We start from the raw sequence: 18,563 nt of genomic DNA on the forward strand, positions 1-18,563 counted from the left end.
CAGGCGTGGTGAGCATGAAGATCGGCTATTTTCACAATAGAACCGTGTAAAACAAAATGTTATAACCTAACTCTTAGTGCTCGTCAGGGTGGGGGTGTCCCCACTCCCCAGTTAAAATATGATTATTTTGGGGGTCGCGGCCTAAAAGGCTGAGAACCACTGTGCTAAGGCTACAGTAGCCATAGAATGTTCACCCTCTTGTCAATTGATTTTCTTTCTTTGTCATGCTTTGTTTTAATTGTAAGCTTTCAAAATAACTTGGGTTTCTGAATGGTTACTATAGAGATATAGTTTGTTATCTTTGACTTTGAGTTCTCCATCTTATGTCACCTCATAGGAAGGGGGATGGGGTCTGCGGTCTGGATCTCTCAACTCCCTTAACATGACATGAACACCTGTTGGAGACACCAAATACCCTCTTTGTCTCCATAGGCCCCCGCAGTGGATTACCATGACAACACCCATTCATGTGATGGCAGAAGACTGATTATACAGCTTCACAGACAATTATCACTAAACAGAGGGCATTGTTTCACAAGGCCACTGCTATTTTGTCTCTCCAGGCTGTTATTAGTTCTGTGGAAAGTATTAATTTGTTCTCTAAAATGACAGGCAGTTAGGATCATTGATCAGATGTTGGCTGGATTTTATCCAACCAAAATGGCCAGTCTACTTGGAATACAGTATAAAGCCGGTGACATGTTGTCAATGTACACTGTTTTTGTGTGTGACATTTATGTTGTCCTTCCACCTTTTAACCCACTGTAGCCTTCCTTGATTTTCCGTCTAATTTTCACCAGATACGTTTTACTTGTATTTGAAACGAGCACAAGACAATACAAAAATAACAATAGCAGAATAAAAAGCAATTAAAAACACACGTTAGTGTTTATTACAACAGATGGAATGTGATTTCATAAGAATGACATTTGGCAAAACGGCTATAAGGCAAAGCACCATTATGCTCCATGAATGCCCAGGCAATACAAAAAGCAAGAGGCGATAAAAGCAGGTCAGTCATGTACAAAAATGACATTAGTACAACAATATGTAAACATGATAGTGTATATTCACGTATGACTGTAAATAATGAACTCAGATTAAACCGCATTACTATAGCAAAACAAGGAAAGTGGAAAATTGTTATTAGGTTGTATTGTCACATAAAAAAAATAATGACCTTCATTTTGGTGTAGCATTACAAACAACTTCACAAAAACACACTATATACAAAAGGCAAAGAATTCTCTCCCTTTGGGTCAAAGCAAATTATTCACATTGTTGACTGGGATGTTAACATATAACATACAGTATATATAATATATATATAGGCTATATATGGTTCTCTAGAAATACTTAATCTGAATCTCAAATTGGGCCTCCAAAAATGTCTTTCCAAATATTGTAATCCCTATTTTTAGATCAGTTAAAATCTAAATTGCAACATTCAACTTGCACAATTCTGCGATGATACTTTTCATTGTCATATGCATAACACGTGGCTTTCAATATTATTAAATTCACAACTCTTTTTTTTTTTACCATCTTTTACCATCAACACATAAAACGTGCCAGAGGCCACTACTTTGCTTGTTTCCTTCCTAGTTATTATATGGCTAAATTATTCTTCATTGTACAACTGTTATTTTCAGCGAGTGGTCAGTTATTTCTATATCACAACAGCAGGTATTGGGGAAAAGGGTATTACTAGCATTATTGACATGCCTAATATCAAAATATTGTTATTACCTGTAGCACAATTAAAATCATTTACTTAACTATGAAACACTATATTGTGTTATCTATCATATAAACTCACATATACTCAAAAGATATTATTAAAGTATTATTACTATGACTTGAAAATCCTAATTCCTAAGGCTTGACTTCAGATAACGTCAACATGTCCACCATTAAACAATTCTCAATCGATGTTCTAAAAATGCTTTTTCTGGCTGTTCAATATACATTCAAAGAACGTACTCTAAAAACACATGTACAAAACACTCCATAAACTGAAAGACTGATAAGGTTCAAAACCTTTTGCAGTGTCCTATGGCACCCATTTCATAAAAAAACACTAGCACGCTAGCATCCCTATTCTGGGGGGGGAACATTCGCTGAAAAGGAAAAAAAGACAAGACAGAGCCGACCCCAAGTATTCGTTAGGTTACCTCTATAGCCTACATCCATATTATGTCTGCTGATCTGCATATCTTATAAGACATTTCCCCTGAAGCAAGTATTTACTCACAATAACCGGCGGGCACCAAATACCCGCCGGGGGTCTGACACCACTTTGAGCATCGCCCACCATTCAAATGGACCTAGTAAGTATTACAAATAGCCACCGGACACCAATTAACTGCAGGGGGTTCAACTCGATTTAGCGAATTAAGCGCCAGGCTACTATTTGGAAAAATACCGTTAGCTATTCACTGAGGTTTCTTTTTTAAACTAAACTATATTCAGTCATTTAACTTCCCCTCAAAAAGCTGGGAATCTATTGAGTATCTCCATGAGGGAGGGAGGCAATTTGTATGTTTCCAATTAAAGGTCACTGTTTTCAGTTTATCCACTTAGGCTTCCAATTTCTCTTTTTCCTTCTCTTTCTTCTTGTTCATTTTCAGGAATGAGGGAGTACGGAACTTCTTCTTCTTCTTGGGGGACTTGGTTTGGCTTTCTGGGGTCTGAGCGTCCCCTGGCTTCTCTGTGGTTGTTATGGAGATTTCAACCGTTTCTGTGGTGCTCACGCTCAGCTTAGATACATCAATGCTTAGATCCTCGTCAGTCTCTGCCAAGTGGTCTTTCCCATTGAGTATCAGGTCTGTCAACAGAGGAAACGCAATCAGTTAACACGGGGGTGGTTACATTCCGTGTTAAATTAACACACTGGATTTCACGATGTAGGAACTGCAATCACACAAAATATAATACGAATATATTACCAGTAAGACGCCTAAGGGCGAAAGCAACCTCGCCGCGCAGAGGGCGAGGGTGTGCAGGACAGAATTCATTATTAATATATATCGGACCAGTTACCCATATGGAGATCCCTTCCCCTCTATGGAGATCCATGTGGAGATAGGGGCATATTGGTTGGATCGGCAGTTCTACAAAAAGGTGTTGTTTCATACAACTGTACAATGTGCGTGTTTCCTAAACCCACCAGGCTTGAGCTAAGACCCGCCTCGCGGAAACGCCTCTCTCAATTATCTTAAGTATTTAAGTGCATATAGTGCTCTTAGTGCAAAGCAATACTATAGGCCTACCTACAACCTACTGATCCATTACAATAATGCACGCAGCATAATACGCCCAAAGCCATATCCAAACTATAACAATTTAACTGATAATCAGTAAGAGTTTTTATTTTGAGCCCAGTAGTGACAAATTAATAGCTTTCTCAGTACGTTTTTCTCTTTAGCAAAGTTACAAAGTTTTCCTTTTAAGCACAGTACAAAGTAAATGTTTTTAGCACAGTTTATTTTGAGCACTGTAGTGACAAATTAATAGCTGTGCATTGTGCAAATGCAGGCTTTTCTCAGTACAAGATTGTCTTCATGCCTTTACTAGGTCTGACTTTATCCACCTAGCCTGGGGCCAGCCTATTCACCATATTCCTGGCCATTCTATGGAGGCTGCCATTTTCCTTTTACAGAGGGCGCTGGAGCATTTTTCTTTGTGTGCTGCTTCATAAACATCTTTTCACTTCCTCCCAAGTAAGGAAGTGACATGGAATTGTCTGTTGCCAGATTTCTCCAAAGAAATAAGCCCAACAGAAGGAACTACAGTAGGCTATACTACTTTACATTCACATTTGAAAATAGCAGATCAGCAAGCTCACAATGTGTCACATTGCGACACATTGTGAGCTTGTATATTTGCTATTTAAAAAATATTGAGGGAGAAAAAAAAGAAATTTGAATATTTTTGAAACATTTTAACAACATAAATCTGTGTGGAGGTCCCTGGCACCACATATTTTCAGATGGGGGTCTGCGACTGTGGACAAATATGTAATCTGGGGTCCTTGATATGAAAAGATTTGGGAACCACTGGTTTAAAAAATATTAGAAAGTAAGCCCAATAAGCAAAACATTTTTTAGAGACACAAATTGCTTATTATAAGCAGACATGGCAACCCAGGTACATTCAGAGCCCAGAGCCTAGAACGCCAACTACTGACACTTTAATGCAAGGACAACAGGAAACCAAATGATGTTTTTTAGGACAGCTTTTTCAGTCTCCGCCTCTTTCAGGATATGAACAGGAAGCCGGGGGCGGGGCCAGGAATAACGTGAATATACTAATGCAGCTAACTAACTGCATCCCCTCCTGTGGGGATGTCTAGCTGCAGCTAGGCTATTATCCACCCTCCATGTGTCTGGCAAGGATTTCAGCCACTCCTGGAAGTTCTCGCGTTTCCGCAAGGCGGGTCTTACTCTTAACTCAAGCCTGGTGGGTTTAGGAAACACGCGTACAATGTGCAAGTACAGTAACGGCAGGGGAAGCAGCTAAGAACATAGGCAAACATCAGCTATCCGTGTGCAAAAGTTGGTGTCTGTAGAACCAACCCCAGACATGCTTACTCGGTTACTCGTTATGTGAAAGTCATATGACGTCTGACATCATACATACAATCCCTTTTATGCCATACAGTATATGGAGATCCCTGTAGAACCAACTGTGTGCTATGAGACCCCAGACATGCGTCCGGGTGTGTATGTATTGTCCCCTTTTATGGGCATAAAAGGATTCTATTAATGTGGTTGCCCTAACACGGCATCATCAGGGAATCAGATGTAGACATCAGCTCCAAATATGGAGATCTACATGATGATCAAGTCGTCTCCATGTATGGATATCCAGGGTTCCATACCCTGGATATCCAGGGTTTGATCTTTGATGAGGTGATGTCACGTGATGTCACAATGACAACAAAATGGAGGCGTTACAGAGATACTGACCGACAAAATGTGCCGGTTCTCATACTTAACTGCGACCCACAGTCGCAATAATATACGTATACCAAATACAAAATAGCTAATGGCAAACTAATTACCTTTAGCTGGACTCATTATTGGAGAGAGGGAGAGTGAAATAGTGGAGCCGTCAAACGTGGTCATCTCATCTGCATCAGTGGTGTCATCTGCAAGAGGATTTGATTTAGAATTTGGTGGCCCACCGTCAAATGAGGTTTATTACATTATGCAGAGCATTGTGACTTTGAATTTTGTGCTGCTAGAGTCTCTAGTTCCTTATAAGGAGGAAACCCAAGTGTGATATGCTGCTCTGACTGGACACCAGAGCTTGAGCTTTTTAATTTTTATCTTTTCAGAACAGAACCACATAACATTCCGAAACTGGTTAGAACAACATGCTATGCAGATATACTGTATACACACTAAGAAAGCTCCAGGTGATGGTATCACTATCAAACTAGAAAAAGTGCTCCTCATAGCACAGGTCTCTGCCAGGTCAGGTAGATTGTTGTGGGCCAGCAATGTTCGGAATTCGCCAATCAGGATGACTATAGAGATAATATGTACCGATCCGCGTGATGTTTGGACAAAATGTGTACGACTACTAATATAAAGAAATCTATGTTTTGCAAAAACTGGCCTCCTGGTGGCCAATGTTAGAGCAATGTTAAAAGAGTGGCATTTGTTCCTCAACGTAGTGCTACTGCTTGAGCTCTTTATACAGTACATACCGGTATCCCAAAATGAACCTCTTTACAATACAGAGTGACCTTGGCTTGCATGCAACCTCAGTAAACGTTCGCAAATACAGAACGATCCAGGGATGTGTAGAAGATATTATATTATCATGATTGATTATGTGTGACGTTATTAGAGTAGATTATATGTTCAATTGATTATAATAATATCTAGGTCTTTATGATGATACTAATGTCTTGATAGTTAGGAGTCGAGAGGCCTTCAGCAGGCCTCAGTAGCTATTGTTTTGGTAAAGCCTATCTTGTTATGGTACAGCTCGACCCAGAGGCCTTGGAGCCACACAGTATAACTCTTGTGTTAAAGTGTGAGTGTTAAACTGTACTTCTGTTACATAAATCATAACCACCACCACCACCTAATACATTGTCTCCTCATCTCCTCAATACATCTTGTCTCCTCATTTACTCATTGATTAACGTTAGTACTACTTTTTTGTTGTTGTTGTTGTGTTGTGTTGTGTTGCACTTTATGTTGAGAAGTAGTTCCTAATGTTTGAATGACTGGACCATTGTAAGTTCTTTGAGTTTGCATTATGCTTAGTAAAGTCCCTTAAAATTGCAATCCTTTACAGAAATGTTAGTACTACTTTTTTGTTGTTGTGTTGTGTTCTGTCTCGACACTTTATGTAGGTATGTATGTATGTATGTATGTATGTATGTATGTATATATATATATATATATATATATATATATATATATATATATATATATATATATATATATATATATATATATTAACTTAATTGCTCTGTATGGTTGATTCTCCTGTTTTGTTGATTATTCTTGTTTGCTTTTGTCGCTCGGCTGTACACAACAGTCCTTTTCTTTTTTTCTTACTGTCCTGTAACCTTTAACTGCTGTACCTTCTGGGTAACTTAATTTCCCCCTTGGGATAATTAAATTTCCCCCTTGGGATAATAAAGGTATCTATCTATCTATCTATCTATCTATCTATCTATTGATTAATGATTGATCTGAATATGGTCATAATTAATTTGTGCATGCTCTCAACACCAAAAAACTCGAATGATGTCGTAATGTTCTGTCACATTACACAAATCATAATGGTTTAGCATTATTGTGGGCTCGCCTGGAAGGCGAGCACACGTATGTTATCTTCATTATTGTGGGCTCGCCTATAAGGCGAGCACACTTTAGATATTGTCATTATTTATTTATTTATTTATTTATATACTATATCAAGTTCTCCTCAAAACTTCGGTTCCTTTCTACTCCTACATACTTAGTGAGAAAATGAAAATAAAAACATCAATGTGTTCAGTTTACAGTGGCGAAGTGTGCTATTACTTTTTATAGCAATCGGCCAAATGGTGGCGCTGTAGGAAGCCTTCGAAAGTGCGAACTTTGAACAGGTATAGCTCATGCTGTGTTATACATACAGCCATGAAACCTGTATACACTTATGCGTCTCCTCATGCCGAACAACTTTTACCCTCTAACTTTTGACCTCTGACCTTTAGGTCTCCCACAATTCGGAATTATATGAAAAACAGTAAAAATCTATCTCCTCCTGGGTTTTTTTTGTTATGCGCACAAAACCTTTTTCACATGAACTTTGGACCAATACGGTCAGATTTATCTCGGTGGATTTCTTTTAAAGTGAAATATCATTTTTTAATAATTTAATCAATATTGCGGTTTTATTCAAATTATTCTTTGGCCTCTAAATCATACATGCAAAGTTACACGTTCATGGCATTTGGCAAAGATGTGGAGGGTTAGTCAAAGTATCACTGAAACCAATTTTATTCCAATCGGCCAAAGGGGGGCGCTATACGAAGCGTTTGAAAATTCAAACTTTAAACGGGCATAAGTCATGCCTCGTTTCGTTTGAAGACATGCAACTTGCCTACACGCGTGCTTTGACTCGAGCGGAAGACATCTGTGTCTTTGTTAAGTAAGCTCCGCCCTTCGATTTTCCGCCACTTTGAGCAGTTTGTAAAACGCGTAAACCCGCTTTTATTCTGGAATTTTCGCGTCACGTGCACAAAACATTTTTTTACATGAACTTTGGACCGATATCTAAAGATCTGTCAGATCGGATTTCTTTAACATTGAAACATGCTTTTTTAAATAATTCAAACAATATTGCATTTTTATGCAAATTATTCTTCTGCCTCTAAAACATACAAGCAAAGTCACATTTTCATGACAAAATAGTGTAGAGGGTTAGTTCAAATATCACTGAAACCAATCTTACCCCAAATGGCCAAAGGGGGGCGCTATATAATTTTGAGCAGTTTGTAAAACGCTTAAACCCGTTTTTATTCTAGGATTGTTTTTGCAATTTGCATGAAACATTCTACACGCAATCTAAGGACCTTTATCTAACATGCCTATGAAGTGCACACAAAAAAATTATAAAATAATAATAATAAATATAGCTGCAAGCAGCGATAAAGTGTCCAAAGCCAAAAACACCTCAAATCATGAACACAGCCTGGGATGTGCGTGAAATCTTGCAAGCACATTCCCAATAGGTCAAGGAACAGATACCAACCTTCTCACATTGGCCTGTTATAGCGCCACCAGCGGGTCAACTTTTGCACAACACATTTTTGGAACAAAATGGACCAATCTTTGACGTCAGTAACGTCAAAGAGAGCACTGCCTGCGATCTTGACATTTTGTGCTTTTATAGCCATTGTTTTCCGGCTTGAAGCGAGCCCACAATTGTTTCGAAGGAACAATATTTTTCTAGTTGTGGGCTCGCCTATAAGGCGAGCACACTTTAGATATTGTCATTATTTATTTATTTATTTATCTATCAGGCAGGCATATCAAGTATCAAAAAACTTCGGTTCCTTTCTACTCCTACATACTTAGTGAGAAAATGAAAATAAAAACATCAATGTGTTCAGTTTACAGTGGCGAAGTGTGCTATTACTTTTTACAGCAATCGGCCAAATGGTGGCGCTGTAGGAAGCCTTCGAAAGTGCGAACTTTGAACAGGTATAGCTCATGCTGTGTTATACATACAGCCATGAAACCTGTATACACTTATGCGTCTCCTCATGCCGAACAACTTTTACCCTCTAACTTTTGACCTCTGACCTTTAGGTCTCCCACAATTCGGAATTATATGAAAAACAGTAAAAATCTATCTCCTCCTGGGTTTTTTTTGTTACGCGCACAAAACTTTTTTCACATGAACTTTGGACCAATACGGTCAGATTTATCTCGGTGGATTTCTTTTAAAGTGAAATATCATTTTTTAATAATTCAATCAATATTGCGGTTTTATGCAAATTATTCTTCGCCCTCTAAATCATACATGCAAAGTTACACGTTCATGGCATTTGGCAAAGATGTGGAGGGTTAGTCAAAGTATCACTGAAACCGATTTTATTCCAATCGGCCAAAGGGGGGCGCTATACGAAGCGTCTGAAAATTCAAACTTCAAACGGGCATAAGTCATGACTCGTTTCGTTTGAAGACATGCAACTTGTTACACGCGTGCTTTGACTCAAGCGGAAGACATCTGTGTCGTTGTTAAGTAAGCTCCGCCCTTCGATTTTCCGCCACTTTGAGCAGTTTGTAAAACGCGTAAACCCGCTTTTATTCTGGAATTTTCGCGTCACGTGCACAAAACTTTTTTTACGTGAACTTTGGACCGATATCTAAAGATCTGTCAGATCGGATTTCTTTAACATTGAAACATGCTTTTTTAAATAATTCAAACAATATTGCATTTTTATGCAAATTATTCTTCTGCCTCTAAAACATACAAGCAAAGTCACATTTTCATGACAAAATAGTGTAGAGGGTTAGTTCAAATATCACTGAAACCAATCTTACCCCAAATGGCCAAAGGGGGGCGCTATATAATTTTGAGCAGTTTGTAAAACGCTTAAACCCGTTTTTATTCTAGGATTTTTTTTGCAATTTGCATGAAACATTCTACACGCAATCTAAGGACCTTTATCTAACATGCCTATGAAGTGCACACAAAAAAATTATAAAATAATAATAATAAATATAGCTGCAAGCAGCGATAAAGTGTCCAAAGCCAAAAACACCTCAAATCATGAACACAGCCTGGGATGTGCGTGAAATCTTGCAAGCACATTCCCAATAGGTCAAGGAACAGATACCAACCTTCTCACATTGGCCTGTTATAGCGCCACCAGCGGGTCAACTTTTGCACAACACATTTTTGGAACAAAATGGACCAATCTTTGACGTCAGTAACGTCAAGGAGAGCACTGCCTGCGATCTTGACATTTTGTGCTTTTATAGCCATTGTTTTCCGGCTTGAAGCGAGCCCACAATTGTTTCGAAGGAACAATATTTTTCTAGTGACAATATCTAACCGTCATATCAAGTTCTCCTCAAAACTTCGGTTCCTTTCTACTCCTACATACTTAGACAGAAAATGAAAATAAAAACATCAATGTGTTCAGCTTACAGTGGCGAAGTGTGCTATTATTTTTTACAGCAATCGGCCAAATGGTGGCGCTGTAGGAAGCCTTCGAAAGTGCGAACTTTGAACAGATAGAGCTCATGCTCTGTTATACGTACAGTCATGAAACCTGTATACACGTATGCGTCTCCTCATGCCGAACAACTTTTACGCTCTGACTTTTGACCTCTGACCTTTAGGTCTCCCACAATTCGGAATTATATGAAAAACAGTAAAAATCTATCTCCTCCTGGGTTTTTTTCGTTACGCGCACAAAACTTTTTTCACATGAAATTTGGAACAATGCGGTCAGATTTATCTCGGCGGATTTCTTTTAAAGTGAAACATTATTTTTTAATAATTCAATAAATATTGCGGTTTTATGCAAATTATTCTTCTGCCTCTAAATCATGCATGCAAAGTTACACGTTCATGGCATTTGGCAAAGATGTAGAGGGTTAGTCAAAGTATCACTAAAACCAATTTTATTCCAATCGGCCAAAGGGGGGCGCTATACAAAGCGTTTGAAAATTCAAATTTCAAACGGGCATAAGTCATGACTCGTTTCATTTGAAGATACGCAACTTGCTTACACGCGTGCTTTGACTCAAGCGGAAGACATCTGTGTCTTTGTTAAGTAAGCTCCGCCCTTACATTTTCCGCCATTTTGAGCAGTTTGTAAAACGCGTAAACCCACTTTTATTCTGGAATTTTCGCGTCATGTGCACAAAACTTTTTTTACATGAACTTTGGACCAATATCTAAAGATCTGTCAGATCGGATTTCTTTAAAATTGAAACATGCTTTTTTAAATAAATTCAATGAATATTGCAGTTTTATGCAAATTATTCTTCTGCCTCTAAATCAGGGGTCTTCAACAGGGGGTCCGCGACCCCTAGGGGGTCCGCGGAGGTACTGCAGGGGGTCCGCGAAATTATTGAAAAGAAAAAAAAAAAGATTTCAAAAAAATGTTTTTTTTTTCTCTTTTTTTTCACATTTATATGTTAAAAAATAAATCATGATTCTATCCATTTTGAATAGCTTGAATACATGATTACTATGCAATTGACAGATTGTTGATATTATTGACATTGGTTCTCAGTTAATAAGTAGTATGTTTAGAAATGGTAGTGGTACGGCCCACCCTGCTCGCTGTAACTTGTACATGTTTAAAATAAAAAATATGTCGTAGCCCCGACCCCCCCACCCTACGAGGTGGTAGGGGGTCCCTGCTCCATCTCCCCATCAGTTTGGGGGTCCCCGACCTGAAAAGGTTGAAGACCCCTGCTCTAAATCATACATGCAAAGTAACATGTTCATGGCATTTGGCAAAGATGTAGAGTGTTAGTCCAAATATCACTAAAACCAATCTTACCCCAATTGGCCAAAGGGGGGCGCTATATCATTTTGAGCAGTTTGTGAAACGCTTAAACCCGTTATGATTTTTTTTTGCAATTTGCATGAAACATTCTACACACAATCTAAGGACCTTTATCTAATATGCCTATGAAGTGCACACACACAAAAATAATAATAATAATAATGAATATAGCTGCAAGCAGCGATAAAGTGTTCAAAGCCAAAAACACCTCAAATCATGAACACAGCCTGCAATGTGCGTGAAATCTTGCAAGCACATTCCCAATAGGTCAAGGAACAGATACCACCCTTCTTACATTGGCCTGTTATAGCGCCACCAGCGGGTCAACTTTTGCACAACACATTTTTGGAACAAAATGGACCAATCTTTGACGTCAGTAACGTCAAAGAGAGCACTGCCTGCGATCTTGACGTTTTGTACTTTTATAGCCATTGTTTTCTGGCTTGAAGCGAGCCCACAATTGTTTCGAAGGAACAATATTTTTCTAGTTGTGGGCTCGCCTAAAGGCGAGCACACTTTAGATATTGTCATTATTTATTTATTTATTTATTTATATACTATATCAAGTTTTCCTCAATACTTTGGCACCTTTCTACTCCTACATACTTAGTGAGAAAATGAAAATAAAAACATCAATGTGTTCAGCTTACAGTGGCGACGTGTGCTATTACTTTATACAGCAATCGGCCAAATGGTGGCGCTGTAGGAAGCCTTCGAAAGTGCGATCTTTGAACAGGTATAGCTCATGCTGTGTTATACATACAGCCATGAAACCTGTATACACTTATGCGTCTCCTCATGCCGAACAACTTTTACCCTCTAACTTTTGACCTCTGACCTTTAGGTCTCCCACAATTTGGAATAATATGAAAAACAGTAAAAATCTATCTCCTCCTGGGTTTCTTTCGTTACGCGCACGAAACTTTTTTCACATGAACTTTGGACCAATACGGTCAGATTTATCTCGGCGGATTTCTTTTAAAGTGAAATATCATTTTTTAATAATTCAATAAATATTGCGGTTTTATGCAAATTATTCTTCTGCCTCTAAATCATGCATGCAAAGTTACACGTTCATGGCATTTGGCAAAGATGTGGAGGGTTAGTCAAAGTATCACTGAAACCGATTTTATTCCAATCGGCCAAAGGGGGGCGCTATACGAAGCGTTTGAAAATTCAAACTTCAAACGGGCATAAGTCATGACTCGTTTCGTTTGAAGACATGCAACTTGTTACACGCGTGCTTTGACTCAAGCGGAAGACATCTGTGTCGTTGTTAAGTAAGCTCCGCCCTTCGATTTTCCGCCACTTTGAGCAGTTTGTAAAACGCGTAAACCCGCTTTTATTCTGGAATTTTCGCGTCACGTGCACAAAACATTTTTTTACATGAACTTTGGACCGATATCTAAAGATCTGTCAGATCGGATTTCTTTAACATTGAAACATGCTTTTTTAAATAATTCAAACAATATTGCATTTTTATGCAAATTATTCTTCTGCCTCTAAAACATACAAGCAAAGTCACATTTTCATGACAAAATAGTGTAGAGGGTTAGTTCAAATATCACTGAAACCAATCTTACCCCAAATGGCCAAAGGGGGGCGCTATATAATTTTGAGCAGTTTGTAAAACGCTTAAACCCGTTTTTATTCTAGGATTTTTTTTGCAATTTGCATGAAACATTCTACACGCAATCTAAGGACCTTTATCTAACATGCCTATGAAGTGCACACAAAAAATTTTAAAATAATAATAATAAATATAGCTGCAAGCAGCGATAAAGTGTCCAAAGCCAAAAACACCTCAAATCATGAACACAGCCTGGGATGTGCGTGAAATCTTGCAAGCACATTCCCAATAGGTCAAGGAACAGATACCAACCTTCTCACATTGGCCTGTTATAGCGCCACCAGCGGGTCAACTTTTGCACAACACATTTTTGGAACAAAATGGACCAATCTTTGACGTCAGTAACGTCAAAGAGAGCACTGCCTGCGATCTTGACATTTTGTGCTTTTATAGCCATTGTTTTCCGGCTTGAAGCGAGCCCACAATTGTTTCGAAGGAACAATATTTTTCTAGTTGTGGGCTCGCCAGTACCTGGCGAGCACACTTTAGATATTGTCATTATTTATTTATTTATTTATCTAGTAAGTAGACGGGATTTTCGGTTCCTTTCTACTCCTACATACTTAGTGAGAAAATGAAAATAAAAACATCAATGTGTTCAGCTTACTGTGGCGACGCGTGCTATTACTTTTTACAGCAATCGGCCAAATGGTGGCGCTGCAGGAAGCCTTCGAAAGTGCGATCTTTGAACAGGTATAGCTCATGCTGTGTTATACATACAGCCATGAAACCTGTATACACTTATGCGTCTCCTCATGCCGAACAACTTTTACCCTCTAACTTTTGACCTCTGACCTTTAGGTCTCCCACAATTCGGAATTATATGAAAAACAGTAAAAATCTATCTCCTCCTGGGATCTTTGCGATACGCGCATGAAACTTTTTTCACATGAACTTTGGACCAATACGGTCAAACTAGTCTCGGCGGATTTCTTTTAAAGTGAAATATATTTTATTAATAATTCAATCAATGTTGCGGTTTTATGCAAATTATTCTTCGGCCTCTAAATCATACATGCAAAGTTACACGTTCATGGCATTTGGCAAAGATGTGGAGGGTTAGTCAAAGTATCACTGAAACCAATTTTATTCCAATCGGCCAAAGGGGGGCGCTATACGAAGCGTTTGAAAATTCAAACTTCAAACGGGCATAAGTCATGACTCGTTTCGTTTGAAGACATGCAACTTGTTACACGCGTGCTTTGACTCGAGCGGAAGACATCTGTGTCGTTGTTAAGTAAGCTCCGCCCCCCGATTTTCCGCCATATTGAGCAGTTTGTAAAACGCGTAAACCCGCTTTTATTCTGGAATTTTCACTCCACGTGCACAAAACTTTTTTTACGTGAACTTTGGACCGATATCTAAAGATCTGTCAGATCGGATTTCTTTAAAATTGAAACATGCTTTTTAAAATAAATTCAATGAATATTGCAGTTTTATGCAAATTATTCTTCTGCCTCTAAATCATACATGCAAAGTAACATGTTCATGGCATTTGGCAAAGATGTAGAGTGTTAGTCCAAATATCACTAAAACCAATCTTACCCCAATTGGCCAAAGGGGGGCGCTATATCATTTTGAGCAGTTTGTGAAACGCTTAAACCCGTTAGGATTTATTTTTGCAATTTGCATGAAACATTCTACACACAATCTAAGGACCTTTATCTAATATGCCTATGAAGTGCACACACACAAAAAAAATAATAATAATGAATATAGCTGCAAGCAGCGATAAAGTGGCCAAAGCCAAAAACACCTCAAATCATGAACACAGCCTGCAATGTGCGTGAAATCTTGCAAGCACATTCCCAATAGGTCAAGGAGCAGATACCACCCTTCTTACATTGGCCTGTTATAGCGCCACCAGCGGGTCAACTTTTGCACAACACATTTTTGGAACAAAATGGACCAATCTTTGACGTCAGTAACGTCAAAGAGAGCACTGCCTGCGATCTTGACATTTTGTACTTTTATAGCCATTGTTTTCTGGCTTGAAGCGAGCCCACAATTGTTTCGAAGGAACAATATTTTTCTAGTTGTGGGCTCGCCTATAAGGCGAGCACACTTTAGATATTGTCATTATTTATTTATCTATCAGGCAGTCATATAGTAGACGGGAACTTCGGTTCCTTTCTACTCCTACATACTTAGTGAGAAAATGAAAATAAAAACATCAATGTGTTCAGTTTACAGTGGCGAAGTGTGCTATTATTTTCTATAGCAATCGGCCAAATGGTGGCGCTGTAGGAAGCCTTCGAAAGTGCAAACTTTGAACAGGTATAGCTCATGCTGTGTTTGAGGTACAGGCATGAAACCTGTATACACGTATGCGTCTCCTCATGCCGAACAACTTTTAGCCTCTGACTTTTGACCTCTGACCTTTAGGTCTCCCACAATTCGGAATTATATGAAAAACAGTAAAAATCTATCTCCTCCTGGGTTTTTTTCGTTACGCGCACGAAACTTTTTTCACATGAACTTTGGACCAATACGGTCAAACTAATCTCGGCGGATTTCTTTTAAAGTGAAATATAATTTTTTAATGATTCAATCAATATTGCGGTTTTATGCAAATTATTCTTCGGCCTCTAAATCATACATGCAAAGTTACACGTTCATGGCATTTGGCAAAGATGTGGAGGGTTAGTCAAAGTATCACTGAAACCAATTTTATTCCAATCGGTCAAAGGGGGGCGCTATACGAAGCGTTTGAAAATTCAAACTTCAAACGGGCATAAGTCATGACTCGTTTTGTTTGAAGACATGCAACTTGTTACACGCGTGCTTTGACTCAAGTGGAAGACATCTGTGTCGTTGTTAAGTAAGCCCCGCCCTTTGATTTTCCGCCATTTTGAGCAGTTTGTAAAACGCGTAAACCCGCTTTTATTCTGGAATTTTCGCTCCACGTGCACAAAACCTTTTTTACGTGAACTTTGGACCGATATCTAAAGATCTGTCGGATCGGATTTCTTTAAAATTGAAACATGCTTTTTAAAATAAATTCAATGAATATTGCAGTTTTATGCAAATTATTCTTCTGCCTCTAAATCATACATGCAAAGTAACATGTTCATGGCATTTGGCAAAGATGTAGAGTGTTAGTCCAAATATCACTAAAACCAATCTTACCCCAATTGGCCAAAGGGGGGCGCTATATCATTTTGAGCAGTTTGTGAAACGCTTAAACCCGTTAGGATTTTTTTTTGCAATTTGCATGAAACATTCTACACACAATCTAAGGACCTTTATCTAATATGCCTATGAAGTGCACACACACAAAAAAATAATAATAATGAATATAGCTGCAAGCAGCGATAAAGTGGCCAAAGCCAAAAACACCTCAAATCATGAACACAGCCTGCAATGTGCGTGAAATCTTGCAAGCACATTCCCAATAGGTCAAGGAACAGATACCACTCTTCTCACATTGGCCTGTTATAGCGCCACCAGCGGGTCAACTTTTGCACAACACATTTTTGGAACAAAATGGATCAATCTTTGACGTCAGTAACGTCAAAGAGAGCACTGCCTGCGATCTTGACATTTTGTACTTTTATAGCCATTGTTTTCTGGCTTGAAGCGAGCCCACAATTGTTTCGAAGGAACAATATTTTTCTAGTGACAATATCTAACCGTCATATCAAGTTCTCCTCAAAACTTCGGTTCCTTTCTACTCCTACATACTTAGTGAGAAAATGAAAATAAAAACATCAATGTGTTCAGCTTACAGTGGCGAAGTGTGCTATTATTTTTTACAGCAATCGGCCAAATGGTAGCGCTGTAGGAAGCCTTCGAAAGTGCGAACTTTGAACAGATAGAGCTCATGCTCTGTTATACGTACAGTCATGAAACCTGTATACACGTATGCGTCTCCTCATGCCGAACAACTTTTATGCTCTGACTTTTGACCTCTGACCTTTAGATCCCCCAGAATTTTGAATTATATAAAAAACAGTAAAAATCTATCTCCTCCTGGGATTTTTGCGTTACGCACACAAAACTTTTTTCGCATGAACTTTGGACCAATACGGTCAAACTAGTCTGGTCGGATTTCTTTTAAAGTGAAATATATTTTTTTAATAATTCAATCAATATTGCGCTTTTATGCGAATTATTCTTCGGCCTCTAAATCATACATGCAAAGTTAAACGTTCATGGCATTTGGCAAAGATGTAGAGGGTTAGTCAAAGTATCACTGAAACCAATTTTATTCCAATCGGCCAAAGGGGGGCGCTATACGAAGCGTTTGAAAATTCAAACTTTAAACGGGCATAAGTCATGCCTCGTTTCGTTTGAAGACATGCAACTTGCTTACACGTGTGCTTTGACTCGAGCGGAAGACATCTGTGGCTTTGTTGAGTAAGCTCCGCCCTTAGATTTTCCGCCATTTTGAGCAGTTTGTAAAACACTTAAACCCGCTTTTATTCTGGAATTTTCGCGTCACGTCCACAAAACTTTTTTTACATGAACTTTGGACCAATATCTAAAGATCTGTCAGATCGGACTTTTTTTTAAAAATTGAAACATGCTTTTTTAATAATTCAATGAATATTGCAGTTTTATGCAAATTATTCTTCTGCCTCTAAATCATACATGCAAAGTAACATGTTCATGGCATTTGGCAAAGATGTAGAGTGTTAGTCCAAATATCACTAAAACCAATCTTACCCCAATTGGCCAAAGGGGGGCGCTATATCATTTTGAGCACTTTGTGAAACGCTTAAACCGTTAGGATTTTTTTAGCAATTTGCATGATACATTCTACACACAATCTAAGGACCTTTATCTAATATGCCTATGAAGTGCGCACACACACAAAAAAAAAATAATAATAATAAATATAGCTGCAAGCAGCGATAAAGTGGCCAAAGCCAAAAACACCTCAAATCATGAACACAGCCTGCAATGTGCGTGAAATCTTGCAAGCACATTCCCAATAGGTCAAGGAACAGATACCACCCTTCTCACATTGGCCTGTTATAGCGCCACCAGCGGGTCAACTTTTGTACAACACATTTTTGGAACAATATGGGCCGATCTTTGACGTCAGTAACGTCAAAGAGAGCACTGCCTGCGATCTTGACATTTTGTACTTTTATAGCCATTGTTTTCCGGCTTGAAGCGAGCCCACAATTGTTTCGAAGGAACAATATTTTTCTAGTGACAATATCTAACCGTCATATCAAGTACTCCTCAAAACTTCGGTTCCTTTCTACTCCTACATACTTAGACAGAAAATGAAAATAAAAACATCAATGTGTTCAGCTTACAGTGGCGAAGTGTGCTATTATTTTTTACAGCAATCGGCCAAATGGTGGCGCTGTAGGAAGCCTTCGAAAGTGCGAACTTTGAACAGATAGAGCTCATGCTCTGTTATACGTACAG

General features: G+C 38.6%; 1 protein-coding gene across 1 annotated transcript in view; it reads right to left on the reverse strand.

The window, feature by feature from the left end:
* Positions 1 to 952: 952 nt before the first annotated feature.
* Positions 953 to 18,563, reverse strand: part of LOC308296875 (gamma-adducin-like) — a 53,153-nt gene continuing 35,542 nt past the window's right edge. Inside the window, exons 14-15 of the mRNA XM_080740225.1 lie at positions 5,066 to 5,152; positions 953 to 2,827 (exon numbers count right to left, since the gene is read on the reverse strand). Coding sequence (XP_080596351.1) covers positions 2,580 to 2,827; positions 5,066 to 5,152 — 335 coding nt within the window. The 3' untranslated portion in view covers positions 953 to 2,579. The remainder of the gene's footprint in view (positions 2,828 to 5,065; positions 5,153 to 18,563) is intronic.

Source organism: Nannobrachium achirus (assembly GCF_963921795.1).
Source record: "Nannobrachium achirus genome assembly, chromosome: 13".
Classification (NCBI taxonomy): domain Eukaryota; kingdom Metazoa; phylum Chordata; class Actinopteri; order Myctophiformes; family Myctophidae; genus Nannobrachium; species Nannobrachium achirus.